This window comes from Solanum dulcamara, chromosome 11 (assembly GCF_947179165.1).
Source record: "Solanum dulcamara chromosome 11, daSolDulc1.2, whole genome shotgun sequence".
NCBI lineage: Eukaryota > Viridiplantae > Streptophyta > Magnoliopsida > Solanales > Solanaceae > Solanum > Solanum dulcamara.
Window position 1 is genome coordinate 49,599,872 of NC_077247.1, and position 20,048 is coordinate 49,619,919.

The 20,048-nt window shown below is 33.9% G+C and overlaps 4 protein-coding genes across 4 annotated transcripts; 1 reads left to right on the top strand and 3 right to left on the bottom strand.

The window, feature by feature from the left end:
• Positions 1-2,498: 2,498 nt before the first annotated feature.
• Positions 2,499-4,526, bottom strand: LOC129873305 (uncharacterized). The gene is made up of 2 exons (XM_055948375.1): positions 3,709-4,526; positions 2,499-3,327 (listed from the first exon to the last, which is right to left on the bottom strand). Exons 1-2 carry the CDS (start codon positions 4,340-4,342, stop codon positions 2,693-2,695), a joined length of 1,269 nt encoding a protein of 422 aa, XP_055804350.1. The 5' UTR covers positions 4,343-4,526; the 3' UTR covers positions 2,499-2,692.
• Positions 4,527-8,838: 4,312 nt separating this feature from the next.
• LOC129873905 (protein HEAT-STRESS-ASSOCIATED 32) lies at positions 8,839-12,604 on the bottom strand. The gene is made up of 5 exons (XM_055949092.1): positions 12,217-12,604; positions 11,484-11,675; positions 11,183-11,393; positions 9,314-9,537; positions 8,839-9,225 (listed from the first exon to the last, which is right to left on the bottom strand). The coding sequence occupies exons 1-5, from the start codon at positions 12,337-12,339 to the stop codon at positions 9,115-9,117; spliced, it is 861 nt and encodes a 286-aa protein (XP_055805067.1). The 5' UTR covers positions 12,340-12,604; the 3' UTR covers positions 8,839-9,114.
• Positions 12,605-13,195: 591 nt separating this feature from the next.
• On the top strand, positions 13,196-14,954 carry LOC129873908 (protein DESIGUAL 2-like). Its single transcript, XM_055949094.1, has 3 exons — positions 13,196-13,690; positions 14,061-14,266; positions 14,614-14,954. The coding sequence occupies exons 1-3, from the start codon at positions 13,592-13,594 to the stop codon at positions 14,825-14,827; spliced, it is 519 nt and encodes a 172-aa protein (XP_055805069.1). The 5' UTR covers positions 13,196-13,591; the 3' UTR covers positions 14,828-14,954.
• Positions 14,955-15,558: 604 nt separating this feature from the next.
• Positions 15,559-17,605, bottom strand: LOC129873906 (oxygen-evolving enhancer protein 3, chloroplastic-like). Its single transcript, XM_055949093.1, has 3 exons — positions 17,190-17,605; positions 15,872-16,167; positions 15,559-15,760 (listed from the first exon to the last, which is right to left on the bottom strand). The coding sequence occupies exons 1-3, from the start codon at positions 17,485-17,487 to the stop codon at positions 15,662-15,664; spliced, it is 693 nt and encodes a 230-aa protein (XP_055805068.1). The 5' UTR covers positions 17,488-17,605; the 3' UTR covers positions 15,559-15,661.
• Positions 17,606-20,048: the final 2,443 nt, after the last annotated feature.

Below are 20,048 nucleotides of genomic sequence, written 5' to 3' on the forward strand. Positions count from 1 at the left end.
AACACATGGCAAAACAACTTTAATCTAAAAGGGAAATAAATTAAATTAAATTAAAAATATTTAGAAAAATCTAATGAATAACATTTGGGTAATTTTAAAATTTATACAACCAACACAACAGTGTGCATGGACGTACACACAATTTCAGTTTACACCCTTATAGCTCTTTTTTTTTTCCTTCTTTTTTTGGCAACAATTTATAAGTGATGTTTATAGTTATACCCCTTTATTATACATTACTAAACATTATTTATATGTGTGTAACACATTGCTAACTACAAGGCGTACTTCTCTTGCAATTTTCAGTTATAATTTTTATGAAAAACAACAAAAATATGTTTTCACTTCAAATTACTCGCAAAAAATCAGAAATAACTTCAATTTGTATTCATGGCCAAAGACAATTTCCAATTTTCAAAAATTATTTTTCACTTTAAAATCAAAAAGTATTTTTTTTCTAAATTTCACAGTGAAACATGGTCAAATGCCCTCTTAAAACAATCCCTAGGGTTCTTGACTGGCAAAATTTAGCAAGAATTGATGTGCTGAGGTTGTATTTTTCTGCCTTGTTGTTTAAAATTGATTGGATTTACACCATAGAAAAATGACCCATAGATCAACCAACCCGCGCGGACAATTTATCTAGGAAGTGATAAATGCAGATGCAAGTCAGTGTCAGAATTTATTTCCAATTTTTGTGCAGTCCAATCCAAAAAATTAATGCATACTATACTTTCTTCTTGGATTTTTCAAGGACTACTACATATACTTGTATTATGAATTTGACCCAAGGAATAGTGCTAGTTGTAAAAGAAAAAGAGTAATACTACTCCTCATAAATCTTTTAGTAAGATTTTGATTTCTTGCAGGTTTAACCCATTGTCATTATTGAATACACAAAGGCAAAAGTTCATGAATGAGTTTGCTTCCCCTGAATTAAATATTGTTGGTGTTTCAATTCAAATTTTATTTGTCCCCATTTCTAAGTATTTATGAAATTATGAAAGCGTGCAGTTGGTAATTTGAATAAGGGAACATGAATAATAGGTGTATACAACAACTAGAATCAACAGTATTAAACTTGTTGAATATCTTATTTCAAAATATGAACTATACTCCTTACGATCCAAATTAAATGATTTTTTAGGGTGCAACACACTATTTAGTGATATTAATTAAAAAATATTTTGTCAATATTATTCTTTGGCTTCTTCTCCAAACTTTTTAAAAACTAGATATAATTGAAAAACTTATTAAAAAGAAGAGTAATTTTGAGAAAAATTAATTGCTCCACATCTTTGAACTTTGAAAATTTTATTTTTCTTGGAACATAAAAATGCTAAAAATTCATTTATCTTGAACTAAAGGGAGTATTCGAGATGGACTTTCTATTTATTTATTTTAGATATTTCAACGTTTCTTTTTTTTAAACCAAGCACATATGACTATGATATTTGAACTCAGAACTTTTCTTGATAACTTGCTGAATTTTCAAAGTTATGTTCATCTAAAAATTTTAAAACAGTCAAAAATAGATAATGTTATTACTTAGTTACTGCCGCATGAGTTACATTGTGTGGAGTTGGAGGAAATTGATTTTGTTGTTAGATATAGAAATAATATTTTTAGTTATTGCTAAATTCTAGTTGTAGTCTTTGTAATATTTGACTAAGTATGTTTAATTTGAAAGAACAAAAATGTGTGTTTTGGTCACTTTACAAAGGAAATATGTTATATTTAGACTATTTTAATACCCATTATCCTCAAATGTTGAATGATAGTACAAACTTAACATTATTACCCGAATAATTAAGTGCGGTAGCTGTTGATTATTTAGAAAATTATAATGAATCATAAGCAGAAGGATCAGAAGTGCACACCTCAATTAATTATTAAGGGATCAAAATAACATATTTTATGGATTCTTTCCAAAGTGGCAGCAGTATGATTTCCCCTCATCCCACGGTAGGGTAGGAAGTTTAGGACTTAGTTTTAAATTCTATAATTAACCATGAGATATTTAATATTCACTGGTCAACTAATTTATTGTTGGGTCTATGAATAAAGAATTCTCAAGTTATTCACACCACACCTAATGTGAATAAATATTTACCGAGCTCCCCACCAAAGGTTTGCCAATCCGGCGAACTCGATAATTATGATTAAAAATAAATAAATATTTACCCATTTTATCATATTTCATGATTATTTTTTATTGATTCAAACATTGTACTTATGGGATAGGGATGAAGGAGAAAATCGAAAATTTCATATGGTACTTTTATCAATCTGATTAATTTCATATTTTTCATTCAATGAGAATTCTCTTAATCATGAGAATTTGACTCCACGAGAAATTGAACAAAATGCTGCTGAATTAGCCTATTTTTTGTGTGTACCAATTTCGTTCTATGTTCTGATGGCTGAGACGAGTTATGCGAATATTTGTGGTCACATGTTAGAGTAGATCTAAGAACATTTAACTATTAGGTAACAAGTTAAAATCACCAAGAAATTACTATGATTGAAATCCCCATATATCCTCAATGCAAAAGAATAAATTTTCACTTGTTAGAAGCAAGACGCTTCTCTATTGATTAAAAAAAAAAGAACTATGGAATGATGAAATCCACTAAACTTAAAAGAACCTCAATTGATCTACATGAGAGAATGGATCATGCACAATCTGTTTTTATGATTTGCAAATCACCACAAAGCAAGGAAGCAAAGCTTTAGGATTGAGCAAATAGAGTTCTTCAATGTTTGAGTAGAGTCCTACTTTGCCAGCCAATGAATCAAATCCTGATTGACCAATCAATTCCTGAACATTTTCCAATGGTCTATGCACTCTACCAGCAATCACTCTACATACTATTAAAGCCTTTCTCCAAGATAATATATTTTCATCATTTTCCTCAATAGCTTCTAGTGCCCTTCCACTTGTGGATGCTGTAAAAACACCAACCCCACCATTGATTTCCTTCTTGATTGAAAATCCATGCCTTAGAATCTTGCAAACTTTGCATTTTTCTGATGTGCATAGGCTAGAAGAGCCATTGATGCCAAGAGAACATTCAACAGTTGTGCCATGGAATCTTAATAGTTCATTCCCATCTGCTAAGCAACGAGGGTGTTTCTTAACGAGTTTGCTGGCTTTGATCTTTACCAATTCGCGATATTCCTCAAATTGAGCTAGTACTTTCTGCATATTGTGAACTTTCAAGATCCTCTCAATCCCATTTGAACTTGTTTCAGGCTTTGACCAGCTTGTTCTGCATATTATCTCTACAATTTTCCTTGAAGACTCCCCTTCAACAAGTTCTGTCACTGCAAAACACAAGACACAAGAATATGCTCATTCACACACACACAAAAAGATATGTAATGAAATCATTTATAAGAAATATCAAAAAGACAGTTCTTAAATTGCTGCACAGTTTCACATTTACTCAGAAAGGGATTAGATCCATCACTGATTTATTCATCCAAATCAATAGATAAACATTAACAATATCACCAAAAGGCTGTGGTGTTGAGATCCCGCTACCATACGGTTCAAGAACTTCTTTGTAAGAAGCTTTACCCTCTGGTCGGCATATCCGACACGAATTTAGATTAGTCAGGCCAGTGGCTATCAATACCGGGTGGTTAAACCGAAAAAAAGTTAGCATAACATTAACAAGAAGCAAAATAGATTGATGTATATACCAGCATGTTTGGAGAGATGATGTGCTTCAACAGCTTCCCACTTGACAAATTGTTCACCACATTTGTTACAAGTCAAAGCAGAAAAGCCATGGGAATCTGCACCATAAGAAGCCTTAGGCCTAGAAACAACACCCCCAAATCCAGGCCCTGTTTTTCTTGATAAATTCCCAGGTGACCCTTTTCTTATAGGGCTACCAAAGCCTCTATATTTCCTTGATGACCCAATATGGTGTCCTCCAGGACCAGGGGTCCCTGGTTTTAAAGTACCCATAAATGCAGAAATACTCTCAACATTATTCCCACTACTCCCATTACCATCTTGGAAATTACAACTAGTAATCTTGAGTTCACAAGTTGAATTGCTTAAAACAACTTCATGAGTAATTGGATTCAAAAGCTCATTGCTCCCAATAGATCTTGGACTCTGTAATGGTGGCTTCTCCATATGCCTTTTACTTCCATGTATAACATCTTTCAGATTTGCAATTGATCTTGAACAACCTGACCTAACTGTCGTCTCCTTTTTCGTCGTTATCTTGCATAAATTTCTCCCATCACTTCTTGGATCATACACATCTTTTATCTCTGATCTGCACTTCAATGATTTCTTTAAAGCAAACCAAACTGCTGGCATTTTTTTTTTCTCCTCCTTTTGAAACCTTCAAATTAGATAAATCTTCAAAATATACATTGAATCAAAAGTTTAAAAGTGTTTGTTGTATTTGGAAGGAAAAAAATTTGTTTAAGGAAATAAATCTTCCCTCCATATAAGTTTTCCTGTTTGAATAGGGAAGTCACCTTTTGTGTAAATTTGTGTCCTATATTCTACCATAATAAATGCTATAGTTTTACTATGGTCCAAAACTTATAGAAACTTCTTCAGATACATAACATTATTCAGATTTCCGTGCTATCAAAAACCAACATAACACGTTTAATATTCTTACATTCATTAAACAAATCAGCATCAAACTTATGGTCTTTAATTGTGGGATTAATTAATCACAACTATATTATTCAATGGGAAAGAGGAACTCTGCCGTATAGAATCATCCCACTACGTGACATTAATGTACAAACTAACTGGTCATAGACTCATAGTACATATGGGAAGAAAATAAAATAGATTTAAGTTATATAAACGGACCATATACAGAGTTTTTTACCTGTGATACATATTAATTATTTACCAAATTATCAATAGTTACCTACTAAGTGAGTTAATCGTGTAAATATCATTTACACAATCAATGTTTGATTTGTATATAATAGTGTCAAATTTGAACTTGTTAATTTGAAAAAATTCAAATTCTAGTTATTAGTTTTATGCCTCGTACGACATGATATTGTTAGTATATTAATTACGTAAATATTCGCGGGTATTCCTAAATAGAAAGGGTATCATATAAATTGAGATCAACATAGTAAAATTAGAGTTGAAAATTAAATACTAATTGAGAGTGTGGAATAAATAGATGGTCAAGAAATTACATTAAATAGAGTGAGTTGTTATTTATTGACCATGAAGAGTTATTAGGAGGCATGTGAGGTCTGTTCGTCGACATAGAATATTTTAATAATGGAAAAATTAAATTAATTGGTGGAAAACAAATAACAAGTGTACAAAGACATGACAATAGAAGGTAATAAAGTAACTTTTGAAAATATCTAAAAACATCCATCAATTACAACTTACTTCTAATCAATTAATGTAGTTTAATTTCTTCCCGTAAACACAAATTTAGGGATGACAACTAAGCGGAACGTATGTAAAATGGGATGGGGCGGGTTTAAGCTTCTGTGCGGGGCGGGTTTAGATGAATGCGGGGTAGGGTAGGGTGGAGTTCAAACATTTTTAAAGAGAATCAAACAGGTGCAGAGCGAATGCAGATTTGAAGTAAATAATTTTCTATAGACCTATTTCAATAAGTAGGTTTGTTATTTACAAACATGAAAATCAAAACTGCAACTACAATACTTCCGTAACAGCAAGATAAAAAAAAAGAAATTGAAGCAAATTTGTTTTATTTATTTTATGAATTATTGTTACCAAAGGAAAAAAAATGGAACTTACTGATTATGTGACAATAATTGTAAAAGCTGTTTTAATAAAGAATAATAAGTTTAAACTTAGAAAAATAATACAGTTACATGTTAACAGAGAAAAATAAACTTAGAAAAATAATACAGTTACATGTTAACAGAGAAAAATTATTCACTAAAATGATTTGTTTTGATATATGAAGCGGGGCGAGGCATGTATAGGCAGGGCAAGGTGGGGTGATTTGAAAATAAAAAACCCAATTATGCAAGATGAGTTAAAGTTTTTGCGGATTTAATCGAACCCACTCCTCATCCCCCCCCCCCTTTTGATGGCATAGAATCAATAGTTGACACGCACAAAACAGAATAGAAAGAAGGGCTCTTTGAACGACTCCGGTACTATCTCATCCCCCCCCCCGCCCTTGCCATCTCTACACAAATTGAAAGGAGAAACTCGATACCAACATATGTTTATACTGTCTACAACAACTATGCTTCAATATATCCCAAATAAGTTGTGGACGTACACCTATTCTTAAGTATCACAAAAATTCCACAACGGAAGTTACGGGCTCATCAAAACGCTTAAAACCAAATTTTGCATTTGCATTAAGAAATTCATATAATATGTATAAATAATTTATTCAGAATCCAATAAACAATAAAAATATACAATTAGAACTCATAAACTTTAAACACGCCCTGACAAAAACATTGATGCATGTGATCTAGCATTAAACTTAGTTTTGTACCTCTTGGGTGCATCTACCGTCGTAACTTAATTAGAAGAAGAAGATTAGGACATAGTGCTAAAATTGCAGATTGGAGGGACCGACTTCTATCTTTGTGGATGTAGATCAATAAATTACTGAACGCATCTCCCTACCCCAAAATGCCAATTCATCTACAATTGTGACCTGTGATAAATTAAAGGGTCCCATTTATATTCAATTTCTATCTACCATTTAAGATGAAATCCCCCATATTTAATTCCTCCTACCTTTCTTTAATCGTCTTTATGATAACAATGAAATCCCCCACATTTAATTCCTCCCAACATCCTTTCTTTAATCGTCTTTATGATAACAATGCTTTCACTAAATTTGTACATACTTTGGTTTTTGTCAAATCCATTAAAAAAAAATGTGCCCGGACAGTTTACCCTACTATTACAAGCGGAAGAAAAAGAACAAAACAAAAGTTATCCTACTTGTCGATATATCACCTACAAGACAAGTAGGATAACTTTTGTTTTGTTCCTATTTGAGAGTAACTCCAGCCAAGGGATAGAAAGGACAGGGAGGTTCAAAATTTTAAGTGTTTTGTTTTTTTATTGTTTATTTATTTCTTTTCTAGTCAATTGGGCTGTGCAGGGAATGAGCTTTGCCCGAAGTGGTGTAAGGTGGTATTTTATACTCATTACTTCAATAAAATATCAAAATTTAACCGGAAAAAAATGATATGAACTGAATCATTTAAAAGTATATGTTTAGATATACCATATATTTTTAATTTTTGGAACATGTTGGTTAACGGGACTAAGTTTTCTTTGGTAAAAAACTTGACTCACATGATATTTACACTAAGCCAATGGATATGAATATAAATTTTTAAGACTTTAACCATGGGGTAAAGTAAGATGCGTTTTCACTTTAATTTGGAAAATTCTCAGACTAAAGGTTTTTAATTAGGTATAAATATGTTATGACTTGTGAGTATATTTACTGTTTTATTCTTTCTTGCTGATGTGTGACATGAAGCGCATAAGACGAGTATATAACTTCGTCAAGAATCACTAATCTTTCTTTTTTATATCATTCCAAAAGCAGAAGTTGCTTCTAATAATGGGAAGGGAGGAATATTTGAAACTTGCACTAACAAATCATGAGCACGTCGTCTCCATAAAACCTGGCTGAGCAACCAAATTTTTAAAGCAAGTCAAAACAATCATAGATAGCACACAGACTATTGATGGAGAAATGTCACATGGCAATTTGACCACCATTCTCCATGTTGGTTAGAATTCATTAATTCCTTCCTAGTCTTTCCTCCTTTCCTGCATGTACACTACTTGTTTCAAAGATCCAGAAGAGGGATCCTCGAACTGGTCTCGAGACCGGTAAACTGATTTGTTTAGATTCTAGAATTTCATCTCAGTAATCGTTAGCACTTTTTCTTAATATATGATAGGTTAATTCCCCAAGGTTACAAAGTGTTACAGTTAGCACCATTTCTTGGGTTAAATGGATCTTGAACCATCCCTACTCTACAAGGTAAATATAAATTGATTTTGATTTATAATAGGAAGGAACAAGAATGGGTTTGTTTTGCAATCAACAGTTAACCTCTGAACTTCTGATAGATTATATGATCCACGGGCAAGACTCTGCCTACATCCCTTCAGTTAGATTTATCCCCATAGAGACAAAATGTATAAAATACAAAAGTACTAGGCTCAACCAATGGTTAAATAATTGACTATGAACATGCTAAGTGGCCTAGCTAGATTCCAACACATGAAATCAGATATTAATACAAAGCAAGTACAGACGGGACATAAATGTTCCATTCTATCTTCGATATCTCCCGTCCATGAATAAAGGGTGCCAAGATGTCAAGGAAATGAGATAGCTCTAGTTACTCCTAGAGTGTGTTCGGTAGGAAGGAAAATATTTTCTTAAAGAATATTTCCTAGGAAAATAAGTGAATTCTTACTTATTTTCTTGCATTCAATGTGTAAAGAAAAAATAATATTTATATTTATATATAGTCTAAACAAATACTAAGAATGGGGTAGAGTAGTGAGGATAGGGGCTACGACATGGGGGGGTGAAGATAAGGATCAAAACACAATCAATATTAATATCACTTGTAGAATTTGTTTCCCTACTTTCTCTAAGAAAGTCATTTTTCTCATTTTTAAGTAACTTGTTTTCCTAGAGAAAATATTTTTCAAAAATTTTGACCAACCTAACATGAAAAAACTAATAAACATGTTCCCATAGCCAACACACCCTTAATTTTACCACAATGCTTTAATACACCAACCATTAACATGCAAATAATTTGGTGGAATGGTAGACAGTATAATCTACAAAAGCGCAGATCCTCAATCTTTCAAAGATTTGGTGAACTTTCAGCCATTCAGGCACTAGAACATAAAAGAGCATCTTTACAAGCAGCTGAACTTCAAGCGAAAAGAGGTCTCTGAAAAAGACTGAAATCATTACAGTACATGAGTACATAGATGAAAAACTCTTTCTTTTTTTTTTCTTTTAAAAGTTTAAACATGAACAGGAAAGCATTTTACAGAGATAAGTTGTTTGCTACAATGAGCGCATTTTCTCTATGGACACCACAAGTTCATAGCAGAAAATATGACCTGCCAAGTACAGATGAGTGATTTTGACCCAGGTTACGTCCTCTGAGGCATTCCAGATCCATTACTTGTGAGTGATCCACGATAAGATTAACCTGAAAAGACCAGCAAAATGTCATAATTGAACCATAATCATTGTGCAATGTAGTTTTTTAGAGATATTTGCTTGGAGAAGCTCAGTACCTTTGGACCATAACATTTGACAAACCACTCAGAGATTTTAGGATTTGATGCTTCAAACATAGTTTTCTCAAGTCCAAGACGACCCACGATCTTCGCAACAATATCTGATCTTAGTAAATCAGCCTGCCTACATAAATCATCAGCATTGATCATTATCATGTCTGCCCCAGCTTCTAAGCATCTCTCTGCCCTTCTGACCAAAAGATCCACATCTTCAACCATCTCTGCAGAGACACAAAACAGCATGAAACATGCAACAGAAACTGTTATGCATTTCAATCTTCAACTTCTATGGCACGCAAAACATTGCAAAAGTTGCCTCATGTGCAAGAGAGCATGTTACATACTCAATCAGATTGAAATGGACAAATCTTTTATTGCTAATTTTCACAAGTTTTATCTTTGAAGTTTCTCTTGAATAATCCGTGACAACATTTAGTGATCATATGACAGAAAGTGAGATATCCTTAGCAAAATAGGTCCTAGCTTAGGCAGCAGATCACAAACTCATTGCGGTTAAACTACAGAAGCATCCAAATATAAAGACACAAAGCATCATCTCATATCCCAAGCTTCAGAATAAAATATTCTGAAAGGCATGAATCTTATAAGAAACTAGTTTCCATTTTGCAAAGTATAAATATTTAGCAAAATAGAATGATGTAAGAGAAGCACTTCAACAGCCGGAGAAAGATTATCAAGCTGGCAAGAGCAACTACAAGATTACTAGGCTGCAAGGACATGTTTTCCTCCATTAGGAAAACAAAGGCATCTTAAGTACAATGAGATTTGAAATTAAGTTGTGAACTTCCCTCAAGTCCTTTGAATCATAATGTTTTATCCAATGACAAGCACATAAGGTAAATCTCAGCAATGATTTCTTTTTTTTTTTTTTGGTAATTAGCAATGAAAATATTATTATTTACAAGTAAAAAGCCTCAAACTCCCCCTCCCTTCCCCTCCCCCTCCCTTCCCCTCCCCCCCCCCCCCCACCACCACCAAAAACAAACTCCTACACCTCTTTCAGTTTGCCTATGCTGTGGCACAAGTGGGGTTAAACTTCCTAAACAGCAAAACAAAATACTCCCAGGCCTATCAGTGATGAACTTCACACATCCTAGTGATAGTTAAGTCTTGTTCATAAAGCAGATGAGATGGTACATGACGGACGCTCTTGCATGTAAGACGATGGTTAAAACCTGCTATCCAGATTGTCTATCTCCGTGTCCTACCATGTTGTCTGTGATCTACAATGGATTGGTGAATAAGATAATTTTCTGCAGCAAAAGGAAGCTATAGATCTCTGTAAAACGAGAAAACAGGGACACTAGCAGCCACTAAAGTTGAAATGGCAATCAGGAGAGCGGCCCAATTAGTACTACCCAAAGTTCCATGAGATTCAAAACAATTACTGATGAAGAAATCTTAGTTACAGAAATGCAGCTATACAACTAAATAATGCCAACTTTAGCCGGGATCATTAGTGTTAAGGTACTCTTATGCAACTTCTTCTAAATGTATGTGGACTCAATTCCGTTTGTACACAAAGAGGCATGAATGAACTGAAAGATTTTTTACATTTCAGAAAATTTCTGTCTGGAAATTTATACCAAATCATCTTAAGAAATTAATGTTCCGTTGATGAACACATCTTCTGATGCATCTGCTGTTTTATTGTTTCATCTATTATCTATCACTCACATTAGTCTCTTTTTCTTTTCTTTTTTTTATGTTTTACTAAGAGGACACTTTTTAGTCTTAAAAAAGGAATTTACAGATATAGCTTACAGTGGTGACAGTGCCTCTCTCTAAGAGAATGTAAAAAGAGAACATAGTAAAAATAAATTTAAACAGGAAGTACAAACATACCAGAGGTTTGAGGTGCCGGAATCACGTGAGCCCCAAAAGCTCTGTCGCCGGTGAAGGCTATATCAGACTTGTTAAACTTAACAGAGAACTGAGGCTTAGCTCTGAGGCCACCGCTCTTAATCAGCCTCACATATCTCAAGAGGGTCTCCTCAGGTAGACCAAGTGATGCAACATCAAGCTCAATTGTATCAAACCCCAATTGCTTACATTCCTAAGAGATTACAACAAGTAACACGTTAGTACCAAGATTTAAAAAATCAATTACAAAGGAAACACTGGAGCCATATTCACTACTTTATACCTCAATATATTCTTTAAGAGCAGAAGGACCTCGGCGAAGCATTTGGTCTGCCCAATCCCCAGAGCTAACATAAACATTGTGTTTATGTGCCATGTCAGTCACTTCTTTGATGTAAGACTTTGGCATCAAAGTATGAGACCCATCACATAATTTCAGCCCATCAACAAACTGGCCCATAGACTCGAAAACATCCTATAAACCAGAAAATGAGAAGTTCAACAAATTTGAACCATAAGAACATAACCTAGCACAGAATTCTGTACACCAAGTCATCTTAGCAATCTGCTACCAATTGACTCTCGGAAACTGGTATCTCACTTAAATATTTTACACTCCCCTTTAAGCTTTGTTTTTTAGATATAGAATATTGTACTTTTTCTACCTCAAGGAAGCTCTGAAATATTAAAATGGGGTAACCTCTCTATTTCTATCTATTTACTTTGTGTTCTTCATTTTACTTATATCAATTTCGATTGTGTTTGCTGCCAGTAGCCCCTTCCCCAATCGATTACACAATTGACACCTCTACAGCTAGCGGCAAACAGAAATTTGAATTCCAAGGCATAGGGATTAGGATATCTATTTTAAAGTACAGGTAGTCCAACTGTGCAAGATTCCAGAGGTGGTTCATGAACCCATCCCTGAAATGACGATCAAAAGAGACTAGGAATACATATAACAACGTTCGATAGATTAAGCTTAAGTGCCAAAATTAAAGCCATTACCAGATTACCTCAAGAAGGCCACGAGAGAAAAGGGAATAGTGAGGACCCTTCATTTCTGTAACGCCATAGCAACGAGGTTTCTCTGGACGATCTCCATCATCGTTGAAACTCTTCCACCTGAATGCTGCCATCTATTGCCTCCTCCTCCTTCACACACACTCACGCAGGCAGGCAAAGAAGGGAGAGAAATGCAAATGCTTTGAAGAACGACTTATCAATTTGTTTGGGGAGACATGAAAATTTCTGTATTCATTGAATTTCGATTATTATGATTTGAAGAAGCTTTCAGCGCTTTCTAGAACCAACACTAATCTTTTCGGTTTTGGACAGATATAGGAAAAATAGCTTTCTAGTTTGTTCCTTTTTGACACGTAGGATTTCTAGATTTTTGTGAAAGAGACTCTTGATATTTTTTGATTAACACTAATGTAAATGATGAGATTTATCTTCCCCATTTAATTGAGTACGAGATTTTAAATTTTGAATTCTCAAAAATTATTATCTAACTGTAAATTGTTTTATTAAGATATTATTTTTAAAATATTTACATAAATTGAAAGGGGGAATGATAAATTCTGAGATGGGCTCACCCTTCATTGAAGGTGGACTGGACTGGATACTCTCTTTATGTAGAGAGTCCTCAGACTTTATTTTCCAAATATGGGCTGCGCTTTAATGATTTTCACAAAAAACTGCAAAGTGTTTCTTCACCTTCAAATTTTGAAAGGTTTACCTTTTAGATTAGTTTCCAAGAAACCAAGTTCATTTTGAAAGGTCTACCAAAGGTTGTGTGTTAGTAGTTTTGTAGTTCTTTATAATTATGTTGTTAGCTTTATATCTTTTTTGGAAAAATTAAAAACAATAGAGTGTCACGTAAATTGGTTGGACCAATGCAATAGTTAATATCAGAAAGAATACATCTATGCATACTTCTTAGTCAAAGAAACTAACCATCTAAATATGTTATAATTAATATATATTGGATGAAAGCTGCAGTAACATGCAAGTGAATATATATGGCTTTAAAAAATTAAGAGAATAACAAAATTTAGAGCTGGGGATACCCTGCTTTCCTTGTTCCTCATGAAAGGAATCCAAATCTAAAGAGAGAAAAAAAGAAAGTAAAGTAGAATAAAGAGGTCTTTCAAGACAAAGGAACACTTTTTCTCCATAAGCTCCAGCTAATCTTACTCATATATCATATACAACATTTAGGTTTCTTGCATCCATATCCTTTATTCAGATTCTCACGTTGAACTCCATTTTTTTTTTGCTCTTTTCATGCATTCTTCATGTTTGTATAAAAGGGTGTCCCCTGTTTTTTCCATGAATATTATCAGCTGTCTCTAATCTCAAAGTAGTAAATTAACTAAATTGTCGAAGATGGCTAAAAACATTGGCATTCTTGTTTGTCTTCTTCTTGTGATTTTGGATGTTGCAGCTGGTATACTAGGAATTCAAGCTGAGGTAGAACAAAATAAGGTAAACGTTAATTCTTTCGTAAATTTGATTAGTATAAATAGGTGAAATGTGTGTATGTCTTATCTAAAAAGTTTAGGATACAACATATCTTTATTTAGTTAATTACATTACATTCTTAACACGCTCTTTCATGTGTCTGCCTCATTTTCTATTCCTGGGAAAATATGTGGAATCTTTTTTTGATAGCGGATAGCAATCAGACTCGAATCCAGAACCTTTGTCTGCTCTTAACCATGTTAAATGTGTGGTCAAGTTTACTTCATTATAGTTTGAACGTCAATTTTTTCATGTTGATGAGGAGACTTAGGTATTAAATTCTTGTTATTTTTTTGGTTTAATTAACACAATTAGGCTTGATTTGTTGGTACAGGTTCAAGACTTGAAGGTGTGGATCTTTGAATGTAGAGATCCAAGCTATGAAGCTTTTAAGCTAGGATTGGCTGCAACAGTACTTTTGGTTCTGGCACAAGTTATTTCTAATCTGCTTGCTGGTTGTATTTGCATCCAGTCTAAGGAAGAGCTGGATAAGGCTTCTTCTAACAAACAACTTGCTTTTGCTTCCTTTGTATTCCAATGGTAAATTCCAGATCCCCCTCTGATCCCCACTCCCAACTTATTTAGATTTGCGCTAGGTAGAACCACTAAGGGATGAACGCTCTTTGCCAAAATGTTCTCTATTCGCAGAAAGAGCTCAAACCCCAGACCTTTGATTAATGCATAGTTCAAGGATTAGAACCATCACATCACATCCCTGGTGATAGCATAGACGGATTTATTTATGAGGGCAATGGATGTTGTGGTGCTCCAAATCCATTGACCTAAAATTCTAAATCCGCCTCTACTCCTTGAATAGTGCACTTTATGTATGTATTACTTATCTTATTCATGGTTGTATATTTAAAAAGAAATTGTTTTGATACTAGGATCATTATGGGCATTGCATTTTCATTGCTGGTAGCTGGAACATTGTCAAACGGGAAGGCAAGAAGATCTTGTGGCATATCACACCATCGTTTCTTGTCGATAGGAGGAATATTGTGCTTTATCCATGGACTTTTCTCAGTTTCCTACTACATCTCTGCTACTGCCACCATCCAGGAAGATAAGAAGCTGAATCAACAAGGAGGCCATGCATGAACACAAAAAAATTTACTCTCTTCCAATAGATGCAGCCTTCCTAACAGAATTAGATTAACTCAGTGCTCTATACGAGAGAAATGAAAGCAGAATATGTATGGAGAACTCATCATAACTGAGTCCCATAGTGTCCTTTTAAAAATTCCTAATATTTTCATGTAACATTTCTTGAATTTTATGTTATTTGTAACTTTTTCTTGACTCTAATGTAATTTTATGTTCATAATATGTCCTAGGGAAACTGCAGTGTGAGCTGTGTTGTTTTCCCAGAAGAAGAAAGAATGTATTAAAGCATTGTTGGTCTGACTCATATTTTTACTAGTTCTATATTCAATGTATTTTTTGCAACTACTTTGGGGCCTAATTGCAATATGATTTCAGTGCTTCTTTTTCTGTTAGCATCCTTGTTGTTACTAATGTATCCCTCTGCATGCTAACACGATATTTAATATTCAAGTACTTAAATTTGAGTCAAGCAGGAAGGCTATGTATATTTGGAGAGTTAGGTTTGGTCATGTAGCTCTGGTTTTGCTAGTTGGAAGGAATTAAGGCACAAGATGTAGCGACTCTTCATAGCTTAGGTAGATTTTTATGGAGAAAAAAAATTAAAGATTAAGCGTAACATTGAGTAATCTGGAGCCATGTTTATTGTTTGCAGACCTCAATCAAGTGAAATTCCCAGTCAAAATCACATGCAAAACTCAAGCTGAGGCTCTGAGATGCAGGGCTAGTTGTTTCAGATTTTAAACAATTCTTCCAAAATCATTCTTCACAATTGATTCAAGAAGTATTCGTTAACTTACAGGAAGCAATAACATAGTACAGAAAAGCTTTCTAGCCAAGGTTGGCCAAGACATCATTTAAGGTAGATACAGTATCAGCATAGTACTTCTGTGCTTCAGCGCTGTTCTTGGTCTTTGCTGCATGGTCCAGCTGAGGAAAGAAAATAAAAATGGTTTGTCAGAAGAAAGAAAAATCATAAGCAACCCATCCAATTACTATGTCATTCATGTGATTAACCAATAATTTAGACATTTGACTTACATCACTAATGGTCTTAAAGAGCTTTCCAGACAGGTCCTGGAGTTTTCCCTTCTCTGTTTTTGGCTTAGCAGAGATGACAGTCTTAAGGTCATAGCGGAGGTATTCTGCTCTGAGACGAAGGTCATTCTGGACGTAAGGCCAGGCCTTCTTGTCGATGAAATCCTTGACGCTAACAATCTCCTTGGCTGAATCCTTAACTCTTTGGACTGCCGCAGCTGGAGTCAATGGTTGAAGGTAAAACCTATCCTTCAATGGCAAACTGAAGTCCCTTGCCTCATCTGAGTTCAAAGTTCCAGCTGCCAAAACCAAATACTCAGCATCAGTAGGGAAATTCCATACATTATCTTTTCTAGTACTTGCAACCGATATTCTTTATAGTTCAATTGTTGGAATTTTCTGAACATCTAATTTTACCAAAATGAGAAACCATCATAGTTCTAACTGTATATATAACTACTTCTAAAGATCCATCTTGTTTACACATTCATTCTTGGTCTGGCTGCTGGTCTAGCGAGCCTTCCTAGCCGCCTAGAGTGCAGCCTTGTATTTGACATAATTGCTTCAAATTCAGACTCTGAAATTTTCTACAATCCCTAAAAGGGCAGCCTGGTTCATTAAGCTCCCGATATGCGCGGGGTATAGGGAAGGACCGGACCACTAGGGTCCTGCAATTCTGCAAGAGGCTATTTCCACTAGAACACGTGACTTCCTAATCACGTGGTAATAACTTTACCGGTTACGCCAAAGCTCCCCTCAAACAATATTACTATTAAAATTAGGATGGACAAGTTACAGATCCTTATAAGGATTGAAATCCTCTTGTCAAAGTGCAATCTTTAACTACTTTCTATGAGCCCCTCTTTTTTTTTGTCTTTTCTCAAGCTTAATTCTCTCTTTTAATTCACTTAAGTACCTCTCTGTTTGACATGATCTAATAACAAATCTTAATTAATCTATTCCTTGATCCATCTTTCAATTGGAACTGCCGATATAGATATCAAGTTGCTTGATCTAAAGGTTCAAATTACTAAAAACTTAATTGAAATGCAGCATTGGAGGGTCACTCCTAGGTTGTGTCTGCGGATATATGAACCTTACTATTATCAATTGTCTGTAAGTATATCTGTTATGAAATTACTATGTGTCGCTCGAGTAATCAGTGATGGATCCAGACTAGACGTGTGTAATTCAGACCATATAAATCTCTCTGTGTTTGAAAAAATAATTGAAACATGTATAAAAGAAGAAATTGATTCACCACTGGGAAAGAAAAAAAGAAAGGTAAATAAAGACCTTAACCAAAAGCAAGACGACTTACGCAATCCACCAGAGGGAGGAGGTGCGGGGCCAACCTTAATTGACCTGGCTTCAGCAAAAGCTGCTTGAGCAAAGGAACCAGCAAGGCCAGCAGCGACAAGACCGATAACGGCTCTACGGCTAGTTTCGATGTCAACAGACCCCTGTTGGGCTCTGACAGTGAGGCCTGGTCTAGACAAGGCAATTCTGCTAGTGCTGACAGTGCTTAAGCGGGCTGAGCCACTGAGCTGGAGGCTACCATCCAAGACAGTTTGAGAAGAACCAATTAGGCCACCCATAGAAGCCATAGCATGAGCCATCTCTCTGGACCTATAAATTTTTCTATTGGTGAAAAAATGTTTCAAGTAAGAGTGATTACAAGTGTTTGGGAATTATAAGTTAATGTTTGTGGTACGTATGATGTGGATATTGCAATTTCTGGTGTCTGTGATGCAGAGTGATTACACTTAGGATCACCTTATCTGGTTTTGGATATTCCATTAGCCAATCAATGCCTTAATTGTTGACATGTTGGATTACGTTCTTTTCCAAGCTGTAGCATCTTGACAACTGGAGCAAGAAGATTTTGGATGTACACGTCATCATGCATGACAGATATTGGTTGAAATTGATGAAACTTCTAGAGCTTGTCGAATGAATAAAAAAGGATAGTCCAATTATATGAGACTTGGATCACATTAAGGCTATTATATGCAGTTTTAATCACTATGATAACTTAATAAAAAGTGATTCCTTCCCTTCGTTATAAACTGAGTTCCCAAATTGGAAAACACGTCTCATATCGTTCCTTCATCAGAAGGTTTTCACCTTTCGGCTACAACATACCACCAATTCAAGGCCTGAAGAGGAGGAAATTCCAAATATATGCTTATTACAAATCACTTTATCTCAATTTGATAGGATGCCAAGAAACTTTTGTGAATTAGCTAAATGTATACAAGTATCAAAATTATCATTTAAAATAAGAGGAAAAGGGTTAAAATACCCTTTAAATATGTGAAATTCAAAATTGTTGTCGTTTCTTAATAGTTTGGTTCAGTCATGCTCTTATCGTTACTTAGTTGAGTTAAATATGTTTTTATTTCACACAAAACCTATCGAAGCACAATTTTGAAGCAAAAATGTATCGCTAAAATTTCCATACAACAAATTATGTTGATCGTCAGGCTAAATCCCGACGAATTAACAGAATCTCAAGCTAAATCCTAACAAATCAACATAATTTCTAGCTAAATCCTGACAAATCAATAGGAATTCTAGCTAAATCCTAACGAATTAAAAGGATTTTCAAACACAAATATTGGGAAAAAAAATTGGTGCTTCGTCAAAATTTATGACCAAAATCCTAACGATTATCAAAATTTGTTGATAAGGCAAGTCTTGTGATTGAAATTATGGCGATTCGTCAGGATTTATGACAAAAATCACGACGATCACCATAACTTATATTAAGGAAATCTTGTTCAATATCAAATAGTTTATTGTTTTTGCGACATATCAGAACTAGGAGTGTTCACGATTTGGGTAAAAATGATCTAAATCGAAAAATCAAATCAAACCGATTAAATAAATCAATTTTTATTTGGTTTTTTTGGTTTTACATTTTTAAAAACCGATATATTTTGTTTGATTTTGATTTTGTTCAAAAAATCAAAAGAAAATAACTGAAACGAACCGATAAATTATATGCAATTTTTCTTTAATAATTATATTTACATAATATACTATTTTTATGAACATTTTTAATGCAAAAAATGCAGCACACTAATTTAAAAAGTAAGGTACGATGCTTCTTTTATTTGTGCAATAATATCATTAGCTTATGTTGTTTAGTACATTGAATTAGCTAACAATATAAGAAGGAAGTTAAACATAATTGGAGTTCTGGTATAAGAATTATACGATCCAAAATGGAACGTAGAAAATTTATTTCCTTTTGAATGAATAGTCGTCTTTTTTTCTCTTTTGAATGAATCATTTCATTTATTTTTGTGTATAGTTAATAACCAAACCAAACCAAACCAAACTGAAATCGAGAATAACTAAATCAATGGCTATATTTTTTATTTGATTTGATTATAATAATTTAAAAATTGATCAAATTAATTTAATTTTGATTTTGAGCAATAATCGGCCCTAACCGATCCTCGAACCCCAAGTTTCCTCCTACTTTTGGTGAATGGTTATTTTACACATTTTTTAATAGGTTATATTTTAAATAGTGCCACTTAGGGGTGTACATGGACCGGGTTGGTTCGGATTTTTTACAAACCAAATCAAACCATTTGTGTCGGGTTATTAAATCTATAAACCAAATCAAACCAATAAAAGTCGGGTTTTTCGATATCAATTTTTCTCGGGTTTTTCGAGTTTTTTCGGGTTTTTCGGGTTTCTCGGGTTTTTTGGATTTTTTCGGATTTTTTTGGGTTTCTCATAGTATCTAATAAAAAGCACAGAACAGTGCTTCTTAAAAAGAGTTCTAGTACAAAATATCAACATATAAGATGGAGGCACAACACTGTTTGAAGTTTTAACTTTTTAATATAACTTTATAAGATAAGTTTTTTTTGTATATTATTTAGATGGGCTACTCAAGTCCAAATCTAAATGTAAGAAAGAAAACAAAAATTATGAAAAAATTTTAAAAAATATTTATAAATTACATTTTAATAAATATTTTTAGTATAACATAATTTAAAAGTAGTATATCTATAATCGGGTCGGTTTGAGTTCGGTTTGACTTTTTTTTAGTTAAAACCAAACCAACCCTATAATGGTCGGGTTTTTTTTTCAAACACCAAACCAAGTCAAACCAAACCACTAGTCGGGTTTTTTTTCCGATTTGGTTCGGTTTGTCGGT